Genomic DNA, 12,485 nt, shown 5'->3' on the forward strand with positions numbered 1-12,485 from the left:
ACTATGACTCCAAAACTGCTTTGCAAAGCGATTCAGCAATAAATTCAAATAATCTCTTTTAGTTAATCGATTGAACAGGAAGAGTGAAAGTCGGAATAATAACGTATATTTCTTTAAATACACCTCTGGTTCTGGATATCAGATTTTTTTTTTTTTGGCACAAAGAAACGCTTCATTAAATTTAATCAAGTACTTTGTTCAGTTTGTTATTTGAGAAATTACGATAATATATTTTCTTTTAATTAACGATTGACGTAAACTTTTGTAAACGATAAAACTTTTGAAATAATACTTTAAAATGACCTAATATGTAATAGAATTGCTAAATTAGTTATTGGCAACATATATTGTTGTGATTAAGACAACTTTCTGATTTCATTAAGATGCCTTTCGTGTAAGACGCGTGTGCTTCGAGAAATTCTAGCAAGCTTCAGAGCAATTCTCGCAATTACGTCCGTAATAAACATGTCAATTTCTCTTTAAAAAAAAGGTTCAATCGAATCACTTACAATTAGATTTATTTTTATGTGTACATTTGATACGGTTATGGTTTGATTATGATATAAGCTATCTCTATTACAGAGAGCTCTGGAGTACACCTAATCGTATATGTTCGCATCGTTATAAAATTAATTAACGGGAAACTATCTCGCTACAACCACAGAATAGCATAATAATTCATCTCGGAAATTTCCTAAATTTAATTACCTTCAAAGTCTACGTTTTCTTTAACCATAATGCAAAATTAAATGACTTAATTGATCAGAGAAAAATTAGAAATAAGTAACAAAACAGATATTACGCGTCAGTTCATTGATGCAACGTCCTCCGTCGATTATGATTAAATAAAAAATTCAAACATCACCGGCAATCTTCATTTAATTATGCATGAGTGGTTAAACTACTGACGGTAACAAAAGCGGCTCACTACAGATAGTACACAATTATAACAATATTTCCATCGTATCAATACACCGCAATATATTTTATGATTGATAATTATAATTCGCAGTTAACGATTATTTAATGCAAACGTGCATAATATCCACTATACGTATTTCATCATTACATAAATTGGAAAAAAAAAAAAAAGAACGTATGACTGGCTGCAATTTTTTTCTCTGCGGGAGACTCTATTCTCTCTCTGAACAAGTGCTGTTATCCGTGTACCGATCGGCAAAGATTACGTAAAGATCGCGCGCGAGAAGCGTCCGTCAGATTTTCTCGATCCCGAAGATAAGACGCGTTCAACGAGCATTTAACGCACCACGCGGTCGGCCAGGCCCCGATTAGATAAACCGACCCGCGATCGCAGACGCGGAGGCGAAGAAAAAAAATGAGGTAATGCGAAGAAAAGAGACATCTCCGTGTGCCGCCACCGCTATCGAGTAGCGAGAGTTCGATAAAGCCGAGCAACGTAAAAAGTTCGGAAAAAAGAAAACGTAACCTCTCGCCGTAACCCCGAGTCCGCGATATGACGACAGCCGCGCGAGATAAGCCTGTCCGTCCTCGTCCGAATAATCCGCGCTACCCGGCAACGTGCGTGTTACATCCGTCCCGTCCGTCTATCCGATCGACGCGGTCAATTAATCTCCGTCGAAAGATCGTTTCTTCCTCGCCACTGCGCGCCGCTACATCCCACCGGCAGCCGCGCGTGGTGAATTAAATCGCCGACGTCGCGAATTTTTGCGACTCGATCCGCTTAATCTAGGATGCTCGCCGCGGGGAACTTATTTCGCGGAAGTCATCATCTCTGTGACGGAAATCCTGCCGTGATATGCCGGCCGAGGTGACGTTTATGGAACGCTTTTTCTTCGAAGAGATCACGCAGGGACCGATCCTGCGCATCGATCTAAAATCTATGCGTGCGACCGAGAAAACAAGAAAAAATTCTACAACCGCGGATTCGCCTTCGAATAACAAAGATACAGTAAAGTAATTGTTACTTTAACTTAATTGGGTAAAATTCAAGACCTGCGAGTATTAGCTTTTTTATAACATCGTCCATTGTAATGACTTTCCTGCATGCTGCAATTAGACATAAATCCACTGTATTTATTTCATTTAATCTGTTCAGTCAACTGTGAATCACGATTTATTGTTACGAAAGCTTATTCATTTTTTTTATTGCGGCAGTTAAAAACTATAAAATGCCGTTTATTACTTCCCACATGTAGATGATTAATTTCGTTACGCCTTTCACCTATTGATTTTGATTCCATTGGCAAAATAAATAGATTACTTATCTAGCGTGATTTATAAAAAGCAATGGATTTTGTATTGCACAGTTTTATGCACAGTTTTAACTCAAATATTTTAGTTATTGCAAAAAAAATAACGTTTAGATTTTTTATTGTTTTTTCTATCGCGTTTTTACGAACGTCGTCGAATTTAGGATAGTTATACTATCAAATTTCAACTAAGTTTTACCTGATAACGATACGCCGTTCGTGCGTTTATGTAAAATTCACGATTATAATGGATATAAAATTCACATCTCTAAATAGATTTTGTGGTCGATAAGTATATGGAAATCGTATACTTAAATTGTTGCATTTAACTAGTTTTAAGTAAATGTTGTTAATTTTTTGTATGCAATTACTTTAGTTCAATATTCGTTGAAATACTTTACTATTAATTATTTTAATTTAATCATAAAACTAATTAGAAAATTATGAAATTTTGTCAGGGCTAATGCAAAAAAGTTATCATAAGTTTATTTAATAAAAATAATATTAAATATTAAGTATATTTATCGAGAAAAAGACGAAGTAAAGGTGGAAGATCATAAAATTTCACGTCGCGACGAAAAATTCATATTTTACTGCTACCAATTTTACGCGCAAAATAGTACCATCAAGATTTTCTGCATTTTATAATGCGTCAATCACCGCAAAACATCAAAGATAAATTCTTATCACCAGAAATAATACTTTCGAGTTTTCGAGGTTGATATTTTCGCGGACTATGCAGCGTCTTAATAAAATGAGAAAAATTCTGTTTCGGCAGGGACTTGAGCGCTGTGTATTTTTTAATATTACCCGAGAATTTCGTGAATTTTTTGTTACGTCAAACTGTGATAATGCATGCGCAAAAGATAATTCCACAATCTAGTTAAAATGTTATGGAACGTTAATACGCAAGATACGAGTACGAGTCGTAAAATAAATCGTTCCATGCTATAAAATAGTAGGTATACTAATAAAAAGAAAGGTATATCGATAATGTTACATAGGTAAATTCCACGTTAAGTCTCCACAAATTAATTCAAGAAATATTTTTCAATGTGTGACGACTAGAATCAAAATGTAACTTAATAATATTTGTTGTATTACTTGACCAAGAAATTATTTAAGAGACAAAACAGCAACAGATACTGAGTTTAACTCAATTCAAGTGCAACTCAATTGAAGAAAATAAAAAAGAACATGCGATATTTTTACGATATCAAATTTACAATTAAAAAAAAATTCTTGAATTTACAAATAGGCCTTTTTTTTAACGTTTTAAAATAAAAATTTCGAGATAACTTTGGGCCATAAGGAAATCGCTGAAAAATTAATGTACAACACAAGAATTATTTTCTACTCGAGCATATAATTTAATAGCACGTGTTCTTCCCACTGTGCCGATTCAATTAATTCGAACGGTACGCCGTTTGCGAAGTAACGAGGAAGTGCTGGCTTACTGACCTTGTCCTTGTCGTGAACCTGGCCCGGTAGCGCGTGACCCTTGGTGGCCCATTGGCACAGGTGCTGGCCGTTGTAGTCCGAGCACACGATGTGGAAGCACGCGTGGCACTCTGGAGGACATAGAGAACCGCACATGCAGCAGCATAGACTACTAGTATGATCGCGTTTCGTTCGTTTCGCCAGACCCTCGTGGGTGGCTGTGCTTCTGCCGCCCTTCGTGCGACCGATCGAGTTCGCGTCGACGCCCTCCGCCGCGGCGGGCTGCTGCTGTTGGGCGCCACACCAACACATGTATCGATGAAAGGACATCGGTCTCGCGCACACCGGCTTCGCGTGACCGAGCTCGCTCTCGACACCATCCACCGCCGATACCGCGGAAACCGTCGCGTCGTCGCGCGTCAACGTCGCCGTACGCGATTGCAGCTGCAATTGTTGTAAGGACTGCTCTTCGAGCTGCGTGGTCGCTGCTACCGCTGCCGCCGTTCCCTCCCGATTCTGTCTCGTCGCCTGATTATTATTACTAGCGGCGTACCACTTGGGTGATACGTACGTCGCCGCCGATCTGGACGTCGTCCGCGCGACATCGTACAGCTGACCGACAGCGTGATCACCGCTGTTACCGTACGTTGCGAGGATTGAAGGCGCGGTACTCGACCCGATCGCGAGGCTCTGCATCTGCCGTTGCAACTGAACGTTCGTGGAGCCGTTCAAGGATGACGAAGACGACGACGACGACAACGACGACGACGACGACGATGATGACCAATCGCAGTTGGTTGACATTGTAGTTACCGTCGCGGTGCCTTTGCGCAGCATGTAATTATCGGAATCGACGGCTAATAGTCGCGACATTGCCGTGGACTTAGCCTTGCTGTCGTCGCCCGTTCCAGGGCTAATCTTGGGCGAGCCCTTCGGCTCGAGCAGAGAGGTTATCGTTGTCATTTGCTTATCCAGCTCATTTGTACAGGAGCTAACGATTGTCGTTGCGTTCGTGCTCGTCGCCGTTGCCGCCGCCGTTATCGTCGTCGTCGTCGCTGTCGCCGACGTCGTCGCCATCGATATCGGTCCGACGGAGAATAACTCCTGAATCCTGGTCTGGTGGTGCACTTGCGTCGCAGCCGTAGCGGCCGCAACGGATGCGCTCGTTGCACGCTTCATCGTCGCCGTGGCCGATCATCAAGTTAAAGCGCTCGCGGCAAAAACGGCTAAGTCTTCCTCGTCGACGCCGACGTTCTCGCGACCGACACGTTGCTGTCGTCGTGCGACCCAGACGACGAGTCTTGCTCCTCCCGCGAGCCGGCCAGGTCTTCCGACATCTTTCGGGGTTCTACGTGGTTCCTTGTCCGTCAGCAATTACACCCTCGATCGATCGCGGTTCTCGAGCATCGGGGACATTCGGATCCTCAAGATCGCTAACATGATGAGCCGCCCTACGAATCTCTTTGTGCTCGGCGATACTGGTCTCCCGCACACGACTAGTGTAGGCTCGAGGAAGTGTCTTCAAGGCCGCAGCGAGCGTGGCATATTTATTCGGTCGATATCGAAGTGATATTGTTCTCCCGCGATCGAGATCTCACATCTAGCCGGTGATTTTCTTCGTTATCGCGCCGGCTTCGTCGTTAATTATTAATGGAGGGAACGCACGGATAAACTTGATAGATGAACTGGGAAGGGAGAGAGAGCGAGTTACGAGAAGACGAACAAGAGAGAAAGAGAGAGAGAGAGAGAGAAAAAGAGAGAGAGAGAGCGAGTAAGTGGAAGAGAGAAGAGAAAAAGGTTCGAAGATATTGAAAAAGAAAAAGAGAGAGAGAGGGAGAGAGAGATAGACAGCCGCTCCCGTGGGTGTGACCTCGTGTAAATTCGTTTTCCATAAATCTCACTCCTACCACACACTCTCTCGTAGTCGCGCGCGCGGCTCGCTCTCACACACGACCTTTGTATAAACGCCGAGATTCGCTGAGCCGAACGAAACCGGTTTTGTCAAGCAACGACACCGAGCGATTTTCAAGCGTAGCCTCGCGCGAGCGAGCGCGAGCATACGGGAATCCTCGTGGCTTATCGAGCGCGATCCCGGCGTAATCCCGGATGGGGCCGCGTCGAGAAGGAGGCGGAGGAGCCAATCGGTCGCTCGTTAATCTAGAAATTTGGCCCCGGACGAGTTAATCCGTCGAAACGACACGGTCGGATTATCCTCGGCGTGCAATTAATAACGTTGGATCAAGTCGTAGCTCCAGGTGGATTCACGACGCCGATTCTGCCTACCCTGCGATGATCCAGGAAGCCGGCGGCTCGCGAAAACGTACACGTGAGAGAGGTAGGACGAGTTTTTCCGTTTCCGTTCAGGTGACCGGCGCGAATCGCATCGAACGGTGGAGGCAGACACTATCGCACGAACGTGGAAGTCACTCGCGAATAATTGGAGTCATCGCGAGCACTGGTGGCGTTGAAACAACCAGCTCCCGTGTCCGCCGAGTCAGCGGCTCGTCAACTCGAGACGGGAGCCGCTTATCGTCCGGAGTTCACGCTGATCAGCAAGTAGATCCTCTTCTCGCCTCACCTCGCTTCGCCTTGCCTCGCCTCGCCTCGCCTCCTCCCGTCGCTCTCGTCACCTCGCCGGCGTTCGTTGTCTGTCGAACGAAGCGAATAAAAACGTGGGTCGCCTCTAATCTCCCTCGTTGCGACGGGGCTGAGCTAACGTTGGCCGCGACACAGCTCGATCACGTAGCGCCGGATGGTCCCATCAAGGACACTTCGCTACTTCCTTTCTTCCTTTTGGCCGCCTTCTGCTCTTCTCCGTACCGTCGACTGCGATCGAGCCCGCCGGATTGTCGATCAAGGACTTGGTGTATTCTTTCGTCGTTGTTGCTTTCTCCTCTGCGATTTCGTTTTCTTCAGGGTTTCGCTTTCTCGCTGCTCTTCGCTTCTTCGGTCTCTTCTGGGTATCGGCACACGATTAAAGTACGCGACACTAAAGTGTGCAGCGCCAAATTCTTCGATCGAAGAGTCGTATCCTTTTCCCGTCGTTTCGTGCCTTCCTTTCTTCTTTTTTTCTTCGCCTCGTTTCTGTGCAGCCTTCCTTTTCGCTTCGCACGGCCGACCTCCTCGCTCGCCGGAACGGATCGCGCCGCTCGTCCTTATCACGTCCACCAGAAGGCCGCGACTGCCAGCCGCACGTTCGCGGACCGTCGTGTCTCGCCGGATCACGCCGCCGTCGTCCCGACGTTTTACCGACCGCGAGTTAGCGGCGGCGGAGGAGTCAGAGTTGGAACGGAGTTCGCGTGTACCAAGCTTACTCGCTAGCTCTCTCTCTCTCTCTCTTCTTTCTCGTTGTCTCTATCTCCCTCTCCTTCTTTCTCTCTCTCGGCCGGCAAGGTAGACCTCAGCGGCGGACGATCCTATTACCTCCTCTTCTCGCTGCCGACGATTCGCGACCGCTGCCGCCCGGTAAAGCCGTCCACGTAAGGTATTCTCTCGACGTCGGCGCCGCGACGTCCAACCTTCCTGGGTCTCCTCTCCGCCCCAGGAGATCCAACCCTCTCGTTTTTCTCTTCTCTCGTTCTGTCCTTTTCGCCTTCTGCCCACACTTAACGCGCGCTTCGCCAAGTCGACTACCCTTCGGAATCGGTTCTGCTCGCTTTCGCCCGGTTTTTCCCTCACCGCTGAGATCACCACGTAGACCACGAGATGAGAGGCGAGTCGGTCGATCGGGCCGGTCCTCGTCCGTCCTCGTTCGCAGGTACTCGCCGAAAACTCGCCGGCGTGTCCACGATCGTGAAGGCAGCGCGCGCGCGCGAGCGCGCTCTCTCTCTCTCTCTTCCTCTCGCAGATGTACGCTCGTACGAACGGCACACACGTACTCGCGGTGTACGTGCACACAACAGTCCTCCTCTGGTATGGAAAAGTCCACTGGGCCCTGCACTTCTTGTGCCGGCGGCCTGCCGTACAACACGTTCGCGCGCGCTCCCACACACCTGCACAGACCGCGGCGGTACACTCGTCACTCACCACGCATACGTATACGATATCTATCTATCCGCCTATCCCTCTCGCCCTCTCTCTTTCCCTCGCCTTCTGTCGCTCCGTTTCATTCGGTGTCTCTCCCATACACTCGGTCGATCCTTCTCTCTCGCGCTCTCTATTCCTTCCTCTTCGTTTCCACCCGCCGAACTCCTCTTCGCCGTCTCTCTCGGGACTGCTCGTTACCGCGCGTTCTCTTTTTCGCTCTCCTTCTCTCTCGAGTCCTCTCTCGACGCGATCGTCTCCGCGCTAGCCGTGCACAGCCGGTCTCTACATGTAGTGTTGCCCGTGGGCCAAGTCTTTCCCTCCCTCGCTCACGCTCTCTCTTTCTCTCTTTTTCGCCACTCGATGTATATATATATATACATATATATTTCTCTCTTTTTCTCTCTCTCTTCCTCTTTGACACTCTTCGACTCCCGCTCCGTCTGGCTCACTCTCCTACTTCGACTGTCTTTATCCGCGACGCGTTGCGAACGATTCACACGTTTCGGGCTTTCACCCGGACCGATTCAATCGACTACGACGACGACGACGAGTCCGAGAGGCAGTCAGTCTCCCGTTCCTCGATTCCACTCGCGGACATATGTGTTAACGCACTAACTTTTCGCGGAGAGTCGCCGTCGTCCTCTTCGCGGCTGGAAGATCGTGCGGTTTTTCCAGCACCACCGTCGACCGCCGGGCTCCTCTCCTGAGGGAGTATCTCGCTCCGGTCTCTCCTTCGACGCGACTGGACGGACGTTCGCTCGTGTTTCCGGTTTCTCCCGTCGACTGACAACTTCGGACGCCGGCTGATCGACGCCGGCCGGAACGACGCCACCCGCTTGGTCTACGTGGACGGCTTCTTCCTGGCCGCGGAGGAGAATACCACACCGCCGGCGAGGCGCACAGCTGACCGGCCGGTCCGCCAAGCTCGGTCAATAGCCATAGCCAGCCGCGAGCTGCTGCCGAGGGTAGCTCGTGGTTCAGCACCTCGGCCATCTCCGGCAAACCACGGCTCCTTTCGTGGCCTTTACTACAGCCGTGCAGACTCGTGCCGGAACGACGCCGGGGCCCCGTTCGTTTCGGCCCCGATCGAACCCGCCGGAATGGAAATTTCCTGTCGAACGCATTCCTAGGCGACCAGGCGGATCGACCGAGCTGGACGAGCGAGGAACCGCGTTTCTCGGAGGTTCGCCTTCGCGTAAAGGGTCCACCTAAAAACAAATCTTTCAGCTGGACGTGACGCGTTGAACGAGGCTGGCGCGAGGGAATCAGCGGGGCCGAGCTCTGCGACGATCAGAATTGTGCCGACGACAGAGATCCGTTCTATTCGCTCGTGATTCGACTCCTCTTCTCCCAGAGACTTTAAATTAAATAATTCAGGGATGACAGACCGGTGGACCGAATCTCGAGGGGGGGAAAGGAACGATGGACGAAGGTAATCTGGTGAGTTTTAGGCGATGCAGTTTTTCCGTAACGTCAGGGATTCCTCATCGATCGCTGCTGACGGCACGATTGCGGGACCACGGCGGTTTCTCGGAGCATGAAAAACCTCTCTCGTCGTTCGACGATTGTGTCCGATCGGGCCGGAATAAGAAGTCAGCGGAGTCACTTCTGGAATGTTGGAAAATAAGATGCTCGACTGTGCGAGCACGTTGTGCTTGAGATGCATGCACAGTCGCGGTGCTTTAAGGAGAACTCAGTCACGGATTTGCTGACGCGCTTCCAAAGGTCCTTTGTCTCTGCAGCGAGCTCCTGCAGGAGAGTCGCAGCCGTAGAAGTCGTCTTGGAAAACTGGGGCAGTTTCGAGGCTCGTCTTGGAGTATAAATTCAGCCGGAGTTTCACAACGAGAGGAATAAGTTGACATTTCATGGTACGAGCTCCGACTCCACCTTCGACCTCGTTGAGGCACGATGGCCAAATTTTTGACTTTTTGTAGAAAGAAGACAAAGGCATTTGATGTTTCTCGAATAATAAATTCGAGATCTCCAAAAGGAATTTTTATTCCGTTGTTTTTGTTCCAGAATCTTCAAACGCATTTTAGTTTCAAATTCGCCGTGCTTATCAGCTGTCTTTCCGATTTTCCTACAGCTGTGTGATATCCACTTTTTTTTAAATCCATTTTTCAATTTATAGAGACGACAAGATTGACTGATTCTTCACGATGACTTTACGAGGCGCCTTCAATGATGAAAATTCAATTCGTTGGTCGTTTCCGTGCGAGCTTCTCCCCGGAAACTTGATATTTTTTCGCGAATTATTTGTTTAACGAAACAGCAGCGGGCGCGCGCGAGAAAACCGCTTCGCAACGGATATTGATCGGGCAACGAGAGCGAGCGTTGACATGAATTTTATAGTTAACGTAGCACGCATGGCTGGCGGAGGTTGATAATGTTCAATCAAATCTACGCGTCATTAAACAAGTAAATCCCAAAAACAAAGGCGAACAAATTTTTACTCGAAAATGTGCAAAACGGGACGTGCACATCTCTGTCGCACGAAAAAAAAAAAATATATCTTTTTTTCAAGCGTGTCACAACGTTACATTAAAGGGACACGAAATTGGAATCGAATCAATTAAAGCTTTGTCGAACAAAGGACCCGCGCGCCCTTCTAAATTTCAATATTTGTAATACCGTTTGTAACGCAAAAATAACAGTGTTTTTAACGCCGACTTTAAATAATTCAATTAATCGTGCAAACAGTTATGCTGCCGCCTTTCAGCTTATCGGAATATAAATAGCGCGAGAGGGAACTCTGTAATTTATCAAAAATTGCGAGAGTGAACTTAAAAGAAAAAGAAAAGAAATAGGGGGAGGAAAAAAAAAATATAGCATTGTCCGCCTTTATCGGGCATGAAGCGTTAACACCTACTCGATCGGTTGCTTAATATATAATATGATTCGTGCGATTAATGAAAAATTATTATCGAATCGCAATCAGTCTACTAACTGAGGCTCGCTCTTATCTAAGACCAGCTGCGATAAAGGACCGAACACTCGTCTGCAACCGCTCGCACACAAAGATTGCCGTCAGACAATACGATAGCGTAACGAGGAAACTATATATTAACTCTGTTACGTGCATCAATAGAATCGACTCGGTATTCTCTGACGTGTTCGATCCTCCTCGCGAAATTCATTTGTGTCAGACAGAATATTGCAGTCGTTGTAACAAATGCGGATATTTATAAGATTTTTATAAACATGAATTTATTAAATATTCATTAAAAAGTAACAATATTAATTTCCCCTTTGCACAATAAATAATATATTAAATATCTACTAAAAAATATTCACTAATATAATAATCCAAATTAAAATCAAATTTTTTATGATTATTATAAGAACCATGTATTATATCTGAAAGCCTAAAAAAATCTCAAGACGCTTAATTTTTCATAGAACATCTCTCTCATATCTCTTCAATCCTTTCTTTGCACAAAGAGCTTTATTAATGCTTTTTAGCTAATTATATGACTCTATATACTTAAAAATATTCTCTCTTTAAATTATCTTTATTAATTCTTCTTATAGATGAAGAAAAATGACCATCAAAGTAAATACTGTCCGAGATATTTAATAATTTCCATATTCGTGCTTCAGATTATTTTCAGATATATCTATATGTATATTTTTCTTACGCGAACGTTATTAATACTGTAAGAAATAAAAATAATGGTACAGCATGCGTAAATAAAATATAAAAATAAGACAAACCTACGGTTAGCGTTACATTGATAAGCAAATATTCAATGAACATTTTTCGAGTGATCCCGAAGGCTTTGATTTTCCGGCCAGCTGGGCAAAAGAAAGTCGAGGACCGGCTAACGAGGCAATTTAAACCCGAATTTCGAGGATGCCCTCAAAGAAAGGGACACACGAGAAGACCCTTTGATCAGAACTGCATACTCGATCGAGCGTTAACGTTGATACCTTTCAAACGCGATCGTTTGCGCGAGACGTGTGTATTATTTTGTCTTTTTTTTTCTTTCTTTCTTTCTTTCCTTCCTTTTTTTTCAAGCTGAATATCTCGATCGTACATCCCTCTCAACCTACCACGAGATCCTTTTACTAGCGGATCCGGCATTCGCTCTTATCGTAAAAGCGCGCTGCGGGGGACGGAACGTAGGGACGCGGGTAGGCGGACGAAGGGACAGGGAAAGGGACGTGAAAGTGAAAAGCGACTTTCCGAGCCAGTCGGTGTAGCGAAGGGCCTCCGGCGACGAAGGATGATCGAACCCTGCGGGCGAGCACGCGTGCGCATCGCGACAAGCACGTCCTGTTCAAGGTCACAGGGCCGCCCACGCCGCACGGTCGTCCGTCCCTTCGCCCAGCGAAGACCCGGTGCCCTTTATTGAAATTCGGCGGATCGATTGTCGTGATTGTGGGAGAGTGTTCTCTCTCTTTCTCAACGGTGCGCCCTCCCCGAGTTACGAAAACATGTTTAACCGCGATCGCCCGGCGATATTATGCTACCTTTAGACCGGGATTGTCTAAGTCTCTAAAGTCCACAAAGAGTAATTTACTTTGGAATAGTTTATGCAATTTCCAACGTCAAATAATTTTGCATAGCTTCAAAGCAGTTGACTTAATTATTTATCGCCCGCAAATTAAAGCGACAATGAAGAAGCATGCTCTATCACGGACTTGAGTTATTTTTTAATATTAAAAAATGAAGGTAAAGAAAATGTAACGTTTGTGCCGGATCACTCGCTCGGCGTTTTCATCCATGTCAGGGTGATTTGCGAAACTCGCTATGAAAACGCATTCCGCGATTCTGGCGATTTCGCA

The 12,485-nt window shown here is 46.4% G+C and overlaps 1 protein-coding gene across 4 annotated transcripts in view; it reads right to left on the minus strand.

Annotated features, from left to right (window-relative positions):
• Positions 1–12,485, minus strand: part of Pi3k21b (phosphatidylinositol 3-kinase regulatory subunit alpha) — a 58,383-nt gene that overhangs the window by 27,070 nt on the left and 18,828 nt on the right. For 2 of the 4 annotated variants that reach the window (XR_011545828.1, XM_070657412.1), the window contains exon 1: positions 3,693–8,579. Coding sequence is in view for 3 of the 4 variants with exons in the window: in XM_070657412.1 (XP_070513513.1) it covers positions 3,693–4,850 (1,158 nt within the window). In the remaining variant the exon portion in view is untranslated. Of the gene's footprint in view, positions 1–3,692; positions 8,580–12,485 lie in introns of those variants that run through there. The other 2 variants (XM_070657413.1, XM_070657414.1) reach the window with 1 other exon arrangement.

Source organism: Cardiocondyla obscurior, linkage group LG06, assembly GCF_019399895.1.
Source record: "Cardiocondyla obscurior isolate alpha-2009 linkage group LG06, Cobs3.1, whole genome shotgun sequence".
In the NCBI taxonomy this organism is placed as follows: Eukaryota; Metazoa; Arthropoda; class Insecta; order Hymenoptera; family Formicidae; genus Cardiocondyla; species Cardiocondyla obscurior.